The 15,001-nt window shown below is 37.6% G+C and overlaps 2 protein-coding genes across 2 annotated transcripts; both read right to left on the reverse strand.

Annotated features, from left to right (window-relative positions):
- Positions 1-723: 723 nt before the first annotated feature.
- Positions 724-5,410, reverse strand: LOC18037103 (proline-rich receptor-like protein kinase PERK4). Its single transcript, XM_006425634.2, has 9 exons — positions 4,763-5,410; positions 3,662-4,400; positions 2,587-3,147; positions 2,371-2,457; positions 2,223-2,293; positions 2,011-2,087; positions 1,610-1,751; positions 1,332-1,493; positions 724-1,195 (listed from the first exon to the last, which is right to left on the reverse strand). Exons 2-9 carry the CDS (start codon positions 4,311-4,313, stop codon positions 959-961), a joined length of 1,989 nt encoding a protein of 662 aa, XP_006425697.1. The 5' UTR covers positions 4,314-4,400; positions 4,763-5,410; the 3' UTR covers positions 724-958.
- A 72-nt stretch (positions 5,411-5,482) lies between these two features.
- On the reverse strand, positions 5,483-8,640 carry LOC18037112 (F-box protein At5g49610). The gene is made up of 3 exons (XM_006425637.2): positions 8,497-8,640; positions 7,545-7,687; positions 5,483-7,186 (listed from the first exon to the last, which is right to left on the reverse strand). Exons 2-3 carry the CDS (start codon positions 7,680-7,682, stop codon positions 6,101-6,103), a joined length of 1,224 nt encoding a protein of 407 aa, XP_006425700.1. The 5' UTR covers positions 7,683-7,687; positions 8,497-8,640; the 3' UTR covers positions 5,483-6,100.
- Between the last annotated feature and the right edge of the window lie 6,361 nt (positions 8,641-15,001).

Consider the following 15,001-nt stretch of genomic DNA (forward strand, 5'->3'; position numbering starts at 1 on the left):
CATTGCAATTTGCAAGTAAGATGAGTGGTGGAGAAAAATGCAGAGTGCACATAACTTTTCAGCAAATCCCTTCAACAATTTCATTTTTTTGATTAATTAATCTCTTTTTTTTTTATCCCCAAACATATATAAAATTATTTTTGTGTAAATTAATATGGTATAATAATTAGTTGAATGAAAGCACCATATTTTTCATATGATTTATTTTTATTATTTTATATTTTCATTCAACTAACTATGTAATGCTATATCAGTTTATGCAAAAATAATTTATATAATAATTTGTAACTATAATATCGCTCAATTTTTCAATTTATTTAGACTAATTGAATTTCAGTAAATAAGATGAATTACGATTTGATAAATATGTAAATTTGATGAGGCCAAGAAAAACATAGGAGACCTAGATTTTAAATGGTTTATTTGGAACGGTGCATTGGCCTATTACCATTTTGGCTGAATTTTTTTTTTTTGAAGTTCTTAAGTTCATAAACGAGCAATTGCAATAATCAGAAGCATCTCACGTTTTATTATTATTATTATTATTATTATTATTATTTTTGAGAAAGCCATTCAATTTTCTTGATTTTGTTTCCACATTTTTACTGGTGGGCGGTGGCCTGTTGCTGGTCAAACTCAAGCACACTCGAGTAAAAGGGACTAAAGTCCAATGAATTGCGAGGAAGTCAATGTATATAGTAAATTGTAGAACCCATAAGATTAAAGAAAATTCAATCAATGAAAGACTGGCTCCAGGTACATTTTACATACACGCCTTTCAATTTTACCCAAGTCAATCCTGCACATAAAACTAAAATCCCAAATTAACAGAACCACACAGAAAGAATGAACCCCATTATTATGTGAAACAGTCGTTCTTCTTCCAACTTCCAAGCATATGATCACCAAATGGCTGCAGTTAGCAATTTCAAGCTTGTAATTCTTTTAGTTTGGCCACTCATATCCTTTGTTTGGGGGTGGGAATCTCCCGGGAATCACTCGATCCTCCATAATCGCTGCTGGCAAAATCTTGGCTTCCCAATGCTAATTGTCTGAACTTCTTCATGTCAGCATTATATGAAGTTGCACTATACTCCGTGCTTGTATTCGACGCACTAAAGGCAGAGCTCTGACCAGGCCTTACTCCATCATTTAAGTCGTCCAGCGAAGAATCTCCTTCTAGTGCGCGCACAATCTGTTTTCCATCACAAATTCATAATCAATCATTCTGAATTATTCAACGAATCAAGCAGTGTATGTTATGCCAATTTATACACAGATTAAGCCCTTTTTTCCCCCAATAGAATACACACGAGAGAAACATTTCATACCTGGCTCATTTTTGGGCGCTTTCTGGCAGAGTGACGAATGCTGGCAGCACCACACGCAACCAAGCGAGCCATTTCGTGAGGGACGTAGTTATGCTCCAAGCGCGGATCAACAAGCCCATCATAAATGCCATCCTCCAATGCAGCACCCAGAAGTGGTCTAGCCTGTATATTATGTGCCCAAGAAATGATTTTAATTTTATAACTGGAGAAATGAGAAGAAGTATGAAATTTACTAGGATGACATCATTTTATATTGCAAGGGTGGAGGAAGCACTAACCCATTCTACTAAGCTGTCTTCCATCATAGTCATATCAACAGGTCTCCTTCCGGTTATCAGTTCCAAGAGCATGACACCAAATGAAAAAACATCGGATTTCTCAGTTAGTTTGCCACTTGATGCATATTCCGGAGCCAAATACCTGCATTTGCATCACAAGGATTCCCAGATTAGTGGTTTCATATTAGCATTCCCTGATTACTTGTACTTTAAGTCACCAATCCAATATCTTGCAGCGTTCAATTCCTGCATTGAATGTGAAGTTACGAAGTTTTTCTGCAAATTGACTTTGCATATTTACCCATATTATGTAAGTAATGCTAAATTCATCTCTTCATGTAACTTAAAATATAACTACAGTATTGTTGGTTTGGTCGTCATTGCTAATCTTGTTTGCTTACCCAAATGTTCCCATTACACGTGTAGAGACGTGAGTGTGATTGTCATTAGACAGCTTGGCCAATCCAAAGTCAGCCACCTGTAAGAAAAGGTTAATGGCATGATCAATTAGCTTGAAGATCGCTTAACGAAACATTCCAACACAAACAAACAGCCAGCAGAGATTCTGCTTATTCTCGTACTAAGACTTTCATAAATATGCAAAAACGGATACCATGGCCTCAAAGTTGTCGTCAATAAGAATATTAGCCGCTTTGATGTCACGATGAATAATCCGAGGATGGCCTGAAGAGCAAATAATAGGCAAATGAGAATAGAATAGGGGGAGGGAGGCAGAAAGAGAGGCTAAGAAATTGTCTTACAATCTTCATGTAGATATGCAAGCCCTTTTGCAGATCCCAGTGCAATACGAACCCTAGTAGCAAAGTCCATGACCGGTCGATTTTCTCCTGTAGCCAAGAAAATTTATTATGATGATAATCAGACTTCAGCGTAATAAACTTCTCATAAACTTGTAACAATTTTGACTTTAATATATTTCACCAGTTATGAAATTTTTAAGTAGAGGTGTGGTTTACCATGGAGATGATACTCCAAGGTCTTATTGGAAACAAATTCATAGACCAGCATCCGCTGCCCGCCAGCAATGCAATATCCAACAAGTGACACAAGATGGCGATGATGGACACGGCTAATGATTTCAACTTCAGCTGAAAATTCTCTTTCTCCTTGCCCACTACCAGTCTTGAGGCTCTTAACTGCCACCTCCTTTCCATTAGGCAACACGCCTTTGTGCACATAACCAAACCCTCCCTGACCTAAAAGATTGGACTTAGCAAACCCGCCAGTAGCAGCCGCAAGCTCATCGTACGTAAATGTGCTTTTGTTGAATCCAAGAGCAATGTTTGGCGAGGGAGGCGGCAAGGGTGGACGGGCAGGGCCAGAGAATTGGGAACTCATTTCACCACTGCTGCTCATCATTGGCGGAGGCGGAGGAGGTCCCGGCCAATTTCCACCTGGTGGCGGGGGTATATTGCCTCCAGTGTGGTCTGGTCCCTGCGGATGACTGTGCCAATTTTGATGCTCTGGATGACCATGCCAGTTTGGAGCATGTCCGCCGCTGTAATATGGGTCCCCACCTACATGTATAACACATCAAATTATATATCAACAATGCTAAAGGCAGCAACATCATGGGTGGTAAAATTGTAAAACTAATGCATGAAGCAGAGAGGTGGTTGTTCGTGTGGAATTGCTGAATCTGCTTTCGGAAAGCATAACACACAAGGATTTATATGCGTTCAAATTGTAGGAAAAAAAAAAGCTTAGAAATCTAACAAAATGCAGCATACAATTAGCTAAAAATTAAACTAGCAGCGCAATTCCAACTGTCTTAATACTATTGGACAATCCAAATTGCGTTTTATTTTCACATAAAGTGATGCAATGGGGTGCAACTGAGAATTACTGCATAATTGTAATCAAATACAATTCAATTTGGTGAGATACTGTGAGATTCTACCAACTAAAATCAATCACCAGCCACAAATGATCCCATGCAATTCAAAAAATTATTCACAACTTGTATTAATCAATTTCAGTGCATTAATTCATTTATGTCTACTAGAGCATAAGACTGTTGCTAAATATCACCTTTTTTGAAATGGTTGGAATGATCTCCATAGTAATGCATTGGTTGATTATGTCTCTTCTTCTTCTTCTTATTGGCCCTCACAGCACAAATGATGATCATGGCAATGAGAAATATCCCCACACCAACTGCTCCTATAACTGAATATGTTACGTAATCATCCCCACTGCTACTGCCATTGCTACTTTTTGAGGACGATGAAGATGATTTTGGAGTTGAGGATGAGTACTTCAGCGGAGGAGGCGGCGGCGATGATTTCTTAGCAGGGGGAGGGGGTGAGAAAACTGGCGGGGAAGGGCTTTTGTTGTTTGAAGGAGAAGGCGGAGTCGGAGAACTTTGTGAGGAAGGCGGGGGCGGGGGTGGGGAGTTTTTGGGAGGGTCCGGCTTGTTGTTATCTGAGGTGGGTGGGGATGCAGGAGGCGGTGAGGAAGAAGTAGCTGGCGGGGGGGATGAGGGAGGCGATTTAGAGGGTGGTGGGGATGAAGGCGGGGGAGAGGAAGGCGGAGGGGAAGCAGGAGGTGGTGAAGAGGGTGGCGGAGAAGAGGATGGTGTGGATGAGGGTGGTGGTGTGGCATCTGAGGAATTTGATGATGGCGGTGCAGGAGGAGAACCTTCTTCATTTTCTGTTTCTGTAACATTGTTGCCTTTAGCCATTGTTCAAGCTAAAGAACTTCCACCCCAAGAAACTCCACCTCTTCCCTAGCTAATTAACTGCCAGTGTCAAAAGTCTTTTCGAGGACCCTGAAGATATTGATTAGATTCAAAGACTGTGAACCATTGAATGAATAATCAATCAATTCATGTAATGTAGAATGAAATTAACTAGCCTGTAGACATATAAAATTTTTTCCAGTATGACAAAGCTAGATAACATAAATTATTATTGTTTTTTGTTCTCCCTGCTGCAACACCATCATCAACAAATGCCAAACCGTTTTCCTCTTGCCTTAATAAATTATATCTGTTAAACTAATAATGATGTCCCAAATTAAAACACTGTCAAAAATTACAAGATTATTTTGTTACAGCATATGCATGGCTAAAGAATTCCGATGTCCGAGAAGAAAATTCAAAAAAAAGGGAAAAAAAGGGAAAAAAAATACCTTGAATGGAGAAGATTGAAGGGTTCTCAAAAGGGGAAGAGAGAGAAAGGGCTTTTCTTGGTGAAATTCCTAATCTAGATTAGCTAATGGAAACCTGTCATTGTCCTCTGGCTTTGCGAGAAAGCAGGGCTTCTTTCTCCCTCTTTCTCTCTCTCTCTCTCTGTGTCAAACTTCTGTCTTTGCCAACATTAGTTTAGTTTAAGTTGGTTATTCTTTTTACCATTTCCTATCTCATTGCGTCCAATCACCACCTTTAATTATTGTTACTATCAGTTTAGCTTTTTCAAAGAGGAGTGGGCAAACAATACCTTCAAAAATAGATGTTCTCTCCGCTGTGAACGCTGGGCTTTACGCTTGTAACAAAGACAACCTCAAACAAACCGATTAAAAGCTTATTCTATAGGATCTTACTGATCTATCTCCAACGTACAAAACCGAAAACTCGTGGAAAAAATACAACAGTCTTATAACCCAGCTCATTTTCGAAACTAAAATATATATAGCTCAACAGCAGAGCTTACTTTTAGCACCAATATGTTGTGGAAGTATATGTTCAGCAGAGCTGGGGCATGGCCGATGATCATAGATCCTTTTTATTTCACACACCAAATTTGCTGATGCGTTTTGGTTCTCTCATCGAAATAATATAATGGATCGGCAAGATATGCTTTGGGTATTACATTCGAAATGGTATAACAACAGAACTCCTACTGCAACACATCCAATAAGGATTTTATCTTTCAATATAACAGAAAACTTAAAGTTTGTCCAAAACCACCGCTAGAGAATCATACAGTAGCGTAATGAAAATTCAACTGCGGCCCCATGACTGCAATTGTATCATACCAATGAAGAAATCATTTACATGGTTACACTCTACAGTTCAGAAGGACCATCGAGACTAATTGAAGCTTCTAACTCCAGCCAGTTAAAATGTTGAACCACTAAACACTAAACTCAATTTACAGATTTTTCTGAGACTGAAGAGAAACCTTTTACAGGATCCCCAATAATAGCTCACAACCGCATGAATCTGAACAGAACATCAAGAATGAAAAATTCCAAACGGTTCAATCGACCATATCCCACTTTAACTGAATCCAAAGTTTTCTTCAGTACTGACATCGAAATTTGAAAGAACAAAATATCATCGAATCACTAGGCCTAAACAAGAACAAATTCAGAATTGAAAGCTTCCAGACGGTTGTTGACTGACTTGCAACAAAAGGAGACCATCTCTACTTCAAACACCACTCTTTTAGTTGCAACATAAAACTTCTGATCATCATCCATTCAGATTGGCAGTAGGATACCACAGGGACAAATCTTCCAAAACTGCTACTTCGCCACAGCTACCAGGGAGTTTATGTAAGGCAGGCAATTTTGAAATCCTTCAGTGCCCGCCTCGCTTACAACTTGCATTTTCTGTGCTTTCACATGATAAGCTATCACCTTATTGGGGAGCAGAATTATCAGGATGTCACTATTAACACATGTTAAAACCCGACAATCTGAAAATGTTTCCCCAAGAACTTCATGCTCAACTGGAATTACGCACTTCAAGCTCATATCCAGGTTCCCATACACACCAATTAAGCATTCTCCATCTTGTATTTGTGGGAGCATGTAACACAACTCTCCATGCATCTGCGTCAAAGCACCGTGCGGTCCACTGCCGGCAGGGAGTGGCAGAGTCCCATACTGCTCATCCTTCAAATCAAAAACAAGAATTGCACCTGATAACGATGTCCAATAGACAAACCCGTTCATGTAGAACCCGTTTATACTCAGTTTAAGAACATCTGGCTCCGAGCAGATCGTTTCAGTAGTCCTCCAAGACTTAGACCTTGAAGAGTAAATCTCAAAAAAGATAATTGAAACATCAGTTTGATCGACGGGAACAGCACAGACGACCTCATAATGTGCAGAAAAACCGAGTGCACTAGGTTCAAAGACAAGTGCTACAGCTGTTTCAGGCCCATGGAAAAAGTTTGGCTTAGGAAGCTCATGCCATTCCTTTGTCACAGGGTTGCAAATGTAGTAGAAAAAGTTCCCAACCTCAAAAACGCTTTGGCAGCAAACTAACCCATTGCATGTGGTTCTGATATTAACAAGTTGGGGGAAGAAATTAAAAGAAGGGCTGGGAATGCCATAAGCATCCTGATTGAAGGAGATGAATGAGGGGTCTGAGCCAGGAGATTGACAAATAAGACCAGATATGTCTTTGAAGTGTGTAGTTTGTAAGTGAGCCAGAAAAGGACTGCTTATCCATCGATTCCACTCTTTGGAGACAGCTTTGAACCTGCAGAGCGATTTCGCTGGAAGAAAAGGGAGAACGTGCTCCATTGTGACATCTGATAGGCCAATGTTCTTCTTCAGCTTTACGAGCCCAGGAAAATTAGCATATTTTGCAAACCATGGATGCTGAAATCAGAAATCGTATCAGAATAAAATGGAAATTACGTGCAAAGCAGCCAATTCTCTACTATTTCAAACCTTCTGAATTATGTTTTCGTGAATCCAAGTTTTAACAAAATAACTCTTAGTTCTTGCAAAAACCAGGCCTATCTAAAGAGGTATCACAAGACCATTAAAAAGACCATCAAAGTTTATGGTAGCACAGACATGCAATGTCATGCTGCTTACATAATGACTATAGGGAATAGATATAATGGATAGAGCATATTTCATGTAAAACATCCCCTGAAGGCTTATCATTCATTTATTGATCGCATGAAATTAAACAATATAAAACTAAAACGAAAAATCAACTGAGACATACCGCATCAGAAGTGCTGCCCAGGAACCTTGTGTTCACAGGTAGATTATCAAAATCGTCAAGAACGTAGTCAGCGTTCTCTTCTTCCGTCGTTTCTTCCATCACTTCTTCCTCGAGGTTGTCATTGCCTAAATTCGCCATTATACCTACAATTACAAAATATTTTAGGTGAGAAATTCAGTAGGGATTCAGGAATGTAAGATCCAATCCATCACCCAAGCCTACCATCATCTAGCACCTAATTTAAATAAATAAAAAAAATAAAACAGAAGAGTTAATGGCTACAAACACCCAACAAGCAAATACGGAGAACGGTTCAAGAAATCATCCCACTTGACTAGCCAACAAAATTGATAAAACCAAGAACTAAGAATCACATTGACTAACCCCGACCCATCAAAAAGTGAATAACTATGAAGCATGGATGACTAAAAATGCCGAGAAATTCTATCTTGATTACCAAACAGAGTAATTTTCTTTTGAGTTGAGAAGAGAAGATTAGCAAACCCGGGATTTTCACAGTTATCTTTGTTACTGTTATTTTTAATTGCCTGAAAAGCAACTTAATTTTTGAAGATTTCTTAGCATGCAAGAATCCAAGATAAGTGGCGAGAAACAAACAAACGAAACAGACAAATTAAGGAAAGCAAATTAAATTCTCGATATCTGGAATTTAATTTCGCTTAAAATATTGAAATGCACAGAAATCACAAAATTGAACCTCACTAATTCTTTTTCTTTACGTTTCAATTGTAGTTTCTCAGCAATATAACACATTCACACAAGATTCAAGAAAGAAAATCGCAGAACACACCCCCCCCCCCAAAAAAAAGAAAAGAAAAAACAACAGAGAATCGCAACAAAATCACTCACAAGCCATGACCAAGATTCAAAGAAGAAACAGGCCAGAACACACAAAAAAAGAACTGAAGTTGAAGGTTTTTGAAAAACATACCAAGAAGAACGAGATGATACGCTTCAGTAGAACTAGAAAGTGAAAATGCGTGAAAGCAGCAGCTTTTCAAACCACAGAAACTGAAATTAACAAGCTTTGATTGCAAAAAGAAAGAACAAAGGAAGGCCAAAAGTGATAACAATCTCTGCTTTTATAAAAGAAGAGTGCGGTGCTGAGTCGGAAAACTAACGAACTGCAATAAGACTTGACTTTGCGTCACACGTGGCGCCTTTTCATTGCGTCGGCAGCATACAACAGACAAACCATGGTCAATATTCCAAGGGTTAGAATTTTCTTCGTGGGCACGTAAACCGTGTGTCACAAGTCTCAAGCAGACTCGTATTTAAGAAATTAAAAAGCTAAAAATTTTTACCAAAAATAAATATTTTAATTAATCAATAAAGTTCAGGTAAAATACGTGCCATTTTTATCATGTTGACACGCGCCTTTACTTTAATAACAATTTTTTTTTTTTTTTTACAAATCCTTAACCGTGCCGATTAATTCAACTGAACTACTCAAACTCACTTAATTAAACTCACTTAGTTTAATTAATTCTATTCGTAAATTTGTAAAGAGAATCCCGTTATCTAGTTTTAGAGGCTAGACAAAAATTATAATTAAATTAAACACGAGTCAATCTCAGACAAAGAGTAGTTGCTTTCAGCTTTAATATGCACCACCAAATAACCCCTGCTTGGGTTAGTTGGCATCTTTGATTGAGTCCTCTAATGTTTTGGGAGTGGGTTTTAGTTGTATTGTGTATATAATCTTTAAAAAGAAAAAGAAAAAGAAAAAGAGCAGATTGGCATTTTTTTTTCTTTTTGGGGCAAAACAGAAAACTTCAATCAAAAGTAGTATTTAACAAAAATTACGTTCCTATTAATAAAGTGGGAGATCCATCATTTTAATGAAGGTTAATTTTTAACCACACCCACGTTTATCAACAAATGTCATCCCCTGCTTCGATGGAATCATCAAACTGCACCCAAACTGTTACAAAAAAAAAATCATTTAACAATAATTTTAGCCCCAGATGCTACAGGGTCAAGTCGTCCCCTTCAACAATCTCACAAAACTCCAATTTATTCAGAAACAAAATTATTTAAACTGTAACACACGCTTTCGTTTGTATTATAGTTAGTCCCAAGTAAATATCATAAACTCATTCTTTCCTTTAATGGTGGAAGAGATTAATTCATCCGGTAAGTAATCGGTAGAGCTCAAGGAAAAATACGTAGTAGTAAATTATTGATTTTTTCAGGTTTCAAATCTTTAATAATGTTTTTATTGACCCACCCTAATTATGCTTGATTTGAAATAGCAACGTGTTTGGGCTTGTCCGTAGTTTAATTAAACACAACCACTTTAATGTGGAAATTGCATACAATATATAAGCCATTGGTATAGGAATTTCTGCATTGAGAAAATTCCGTGACAGTTCTCGGTTTTGAACAAGAAGTACAATTTCCAAGCTTCAGAACTCTTCTCAGTCTTGACATTGAACTTTCAGGAACCATTCATCTTTCAACATCATGGACCCTCAAAACAAATAGAATATAAAAATAAAAAAGTTACTAGAATCCAGATAGTCCTCATTTTTAAGAAGAATCCAAAATTCAAAATACCCTTTTGGGTTTCAATAATTAATCCAATTAGTGCAATTCGGAGACGACAGGGACAATCTGGTTCATGCAAGATAGCTTCTCCACAGGAACTAACCTATCTATGTAAGGCAGGGAATAGAGTGATAAGCTATCACCTTATTCGGAAGCACAATTATCAACATGTCACTATTAACTCATTTTAAAACATGACAATCTGAATCATTTATGCCCCCAACAACTTCAGGTTTAAGTGAAATCACAAATTGGAGGATCATATTCAGGTTCCCATACGCATCCATTTTGCATTCTCCATCTTCTTGTTGTTTGAGGAAGCATGAAACACAATTCTTCATGCCTCTGTGTCAAAGCACCATGAAATCCGCTGCCTGCAGGGCCAGGAAGTGGCAGAATCCCATGCTGCTCCTTCTTCACATTGAAAACAAGAACTGAATGACATAATGCTTCCAATAGACATTCCCCTTTATGTAAAGCCTGCTGCTGGCTGTTTCCAGAAATCCAGCTCCGTGCTCATTGTCTCAGAAGTCCTCCTAGAGTTTGTACTTGAAGAGTAAGTTTTGAAAAAGATGGCTCATATATCGTCTAAAGCAACAGCAACAGCAACAGCACAAACAAGCACATAACTTGCATCAAAACCAAGTGTAGTAGGTTCATGTGCAAGTGCTATCACTGTGTCAGGTCCATGGATCAACTTAGGCGTGGGAAGCAATTTAAATTCCTCAGTCAAAGGATTGCATACGTAGTAGCGGCACTCTCCTTACGTTGGCAGCAAAGCAAGTGGTTTTGATACTGATAATACGAGGCAAGAATTCGAGATTGCGACTTGGATATCCATAAGCTTTTCGGTTGAATGAGAGGAAGTGGGGGTCTAAGCCCGGCTGTTGACAAATAAGACCGGAGATGTCTTTAAAGTACATAGTTTTGAATGTGAGCCAAAAAGTCACTGCAAATCCATTTGTTCCACCCTTTACAAACAGAATTAAACCTGCAGAGCGTTTTTGCTGGAAGAAAAGGGAGAGCATGCTCTTTAATAATATCTTTTCAGGCATGCAAGCTTCTTCTGTTTCTGTAATCACCAATCATTTGAGCGGTTCAGCAAAGTAAAAGAAAGCGAGGCTAAAACGTTTAAAAGCATTTAGCATGTGTGACAGTCAATTCTTGTATTTCAAACCTTCTGAATTAAGTGTATAAAATTTGTCCTACTTGTAGAGTTGAATCTTAACTCTTGCCAAAACAAATCTAATCCTAATTCACACTAGCACCGCAGAAACATTAGAAAGAATGGAATCACTCAGTTTTCAAATCTCCATTCATCATCTTCACAAAAGATACTTTAAAAATTAAAACATAGATCATCAAGGGAATACAGGGGTGCCCAGAATCTGAACAATTTTCCTTCAGCAAGTAGCAATTCCTTATGAAGAGAAACAAAGTTGTCGATGATCTCTTCATCATCCACAATGTCATTCTCTGAATTCATGTTATTCTCTAAATCCAACATTATACCTACAGTAAAAGCTTAATGAATTAGTCCAAATAACACTGTGTTCAACTTATTTGATAAATACACAAGTAATCTCAGACTGTAACCGAAAAAGAAAACATTTGCCGATAAAAATTGCAGCAATCAGAAGCATTAATCACTGATAACATTAACTATGAGAATTTAATGACCAAAGAAAACCCTGCAAACTTTAATGACCGGAAGCGTGGTAGAAACTCAAATCAACACCACAACAACTTCAAGATTCTATTCCTGCTTGATTGAGGAACAAAGTTTAATCCAAAAGGCTTTCATTTAGAAGATAACAATAATGAATTAAAGAAAAGAACAAAAAGCAACCCCATACAAGATGTAGAATGATAACTCTATATCCTTGTTGTGGCACCTTTTGTCTTTAGATCAGACCAGCAGCTTAATTCAATTAGAGATTAGTTAGCACAAACTACAGCAAACAGAATTATAAGAAAAGGGGCCATTCAAAGATTACTTGGCGTACAAGGCACCAGATGAAGTGTGGAATGTCGCAAAAAAATCCTTTTTTAGTTGCCCTGTTATTCTTTTGTGATCCTCCATGTTTTCTCAGTAATCGGACATTAAAAAATTATTTTCGCAAATAAAAATAACTTCGTCCTTTTTTCTTTTTTCTCCTCTATTCGTTTAGTTAGAAAAAAAAAATACAAATAACATAAATGACCAAGCTACATAAAAAAATATGTAATTATTATTTAATACACGAAAATTATTAATTAGTGACATATAATTTAAAATATAAATTAAATTTCTTCGAGTCGTGACCCGAGAATTACGGTAACAGCAGACTTGACCAAAAATTGATAATCGCGAGGAGTGAAGACTTTATACCCTCCAGTCCTATGACTTTATTCGTATGCAGTATGCACCATCAATCAATCGTTCGTTAGACGGATAAATTTCAAATGAATCTGTTGGTGTATAATCTTCCCACGGAGAGCTGTCCCTTCGGTTTTTTAAAAGAACCAATCACACGCACGCTTTTAAGGGAAAAATCCTCTCCTGATATAAATTTTCATGAGTTTTTAATGATTTTGTATTATGTGTATTTAAATAATAATATAATATTATTTTTTATTTTTTTATTTATTAACTATCAATCACTCATGTATAATTTTACTCAATAAAATATCAGATTATGAGAAAATCTTAACTCCTCATTTTTATTTTTTTTAGTTAGTATTAGTCAATAAAAGATAATTTTTTAAATCAAAGTCAACAAAAGAAAAAAGTCTTGGCCCTCCAAAAAACTATAATTATTTTTAATTTTTTTAGTTTGAAAATAGTCTTATCTGTTTGACGTAAATTTTCTGTAATGCTTACGCGCTTTTAAATTACACGCACAACGCTTATGACATGCGAAGTCAAGTTCTTGCCAATTTTTTTTTTTTTTGAAGTCTGTTATACACAGATATTACTGACATTACATCAAACATTACAATTAATATTTACAATCATACTATATAACTGGGACCACCACCATACATTGACACACTGAAGTATATGCCCAGATATTTTAAACCCTCTCTAATATTCGAGGGGTGCCTGCTCCACTCACATTTCGTAAGGGAGAGACTGTCTCCACTCAATTAATTAATAATTGAGGAAGAACTGAAACTAACCTCCATAATGCTCTTATGGAGGCTCGAACCCTTGCACTCAACATTGTAAGTGCAAGGCTTCTCCCATTGGACCAAAGGCCCATTGGTAAGTTCTTGCCAATTTACTGACACCTTAGCACACAAATATCAATCTCCATATGTTTTAAATAGTTGGAAATTCTTGGAAATTTTTAGCATAACTAATAGTGATTCAATAATAAACGCTTATTGGCCTCAGCGCGGAAAAGGCAGAACTCCTTTGGGTCCCTTCGCAACAATCAAGGAGAATGGTGCTCCAATTCTGAAGAGGTAGATGTTTTAATAATTGATTACTTTAAAAACTTATTTACTTCTGATGGATGCCATACTGCCGAAGTAACTCAGTATGTGGATAAAAGAATTACTAGTGAGCATAACTCTATGCTTTTAGCCCCTTTTTCTGCCATTGAAGTTAAGGAGGTGGTTTTCAGTATGCATCCGGATAAGTCACCAGGGCCCGACGGGATGAATCTTGCGTTCTACCAAAAGTTCTGGCACATTGTTGGTGAGGATGTAGTTATGGCTTGTCTAAATTTTATTAAGGACGGTTCCTTTCCGAATGGGCTAATGATACTTCCATTGTTCTAATTCCCAAGAAGCAAAGACCTGAATGTTTATCGGATATGAGACCAATTGCTTTATGCAATGTGCTGTATAAAATTATTTCTAAAATGCTAGCTAACCGCATGAAATTAGTCCTTGATTTGATTATTTCAGATTCTCAAAGCGCCTTTATTCCAGGTCGAGCCATCACTGACAACGTCATCATTTCCGCTGAAATCATGCATTTCTTAAAGCGAAAGAGGCAAGGAAAAAATGGAGTGGCTGCTTTGAAAATTGATATGTCTAAGGCATATGATAGGATTGAGTGGGGTTGTCTTCAAGCTATGATGCTCAAGATGGGATTTGATGCGAGGTGGGTAGACTTAATCATGTTATGTGTGTCTACTGTCCAATATAATGTACTTCGTGAGGGTAAGGTGATTGGGCCGATTATTCCTTACCGAGGTCTTCGTCAAGGGGATCCTCTATCCCCGTATTTATTTATCATCTGTGCGGAAGGATTAAGCTCTTTAATTCGAAGAAAAGAAAGAGAAGGTTTGCTTCATGGAGTCACAGTTGCGAGAGGGGCCCCGGCAATCTCTCATCTGTTTTTTGCAGATGATAGCTTCCTTTTCTTTCGAGCAAATATCAACGAAGCATCCTTAATAAAGCAATTGTTGGCTGTGTATGGTCGAGCCTCTGGCCAAGTGGTTAACTTCAATAAGTCTTCAATTTCCTTTAGTGCCAATGTGTTGGATGGGGTAATACGGCAAGTCTGTGATGTTCTTATGGTTACGGATACCACTAATCATGGAACTTATCTTGGCTTGCCATCCTATATCAGCAGAAAAAAGAAGGAAGTCTTCAGCTATATTCGGGATAAGCTCTGGCAAAGGCTTCAAGGGTGGAGTTCGCGGATGCTTTCTCGGGCTGGCAAAGAGATTTTGTTAAAGACAGTGGCTCTTGCTATGCCTAATTATGCTATGAGTATATACTTGCTACCCAAAGAGTTGTGTAGAGAATTAGAAGTGATGATGAACTCCTTCTGGTGGCGGAGTAATCACAGTGGAAGAAAAGGGATTAATTGGGCTAAATGGGAATATATGTGTAAACCTAAAGGATGCGGTGGCCTTGGATTTAAACAGCTTCACCTATTCAACATT

Source organism: Citrus clementina, unplaced genomic scaffold (assembly GCF_000493195.1).
Source record: "Citrus clementina cultivar Clemenules unplaced genomic scaffold, Citrus_clementina_v1.0 scaffold_7, whole genome shotgun sequence".
NCBI lineage: Eukaryota > Viridiplantae > Streptophyta > Magnoliopsida > Sapindales > Rutaceae > Citrus > Citrus x clementina.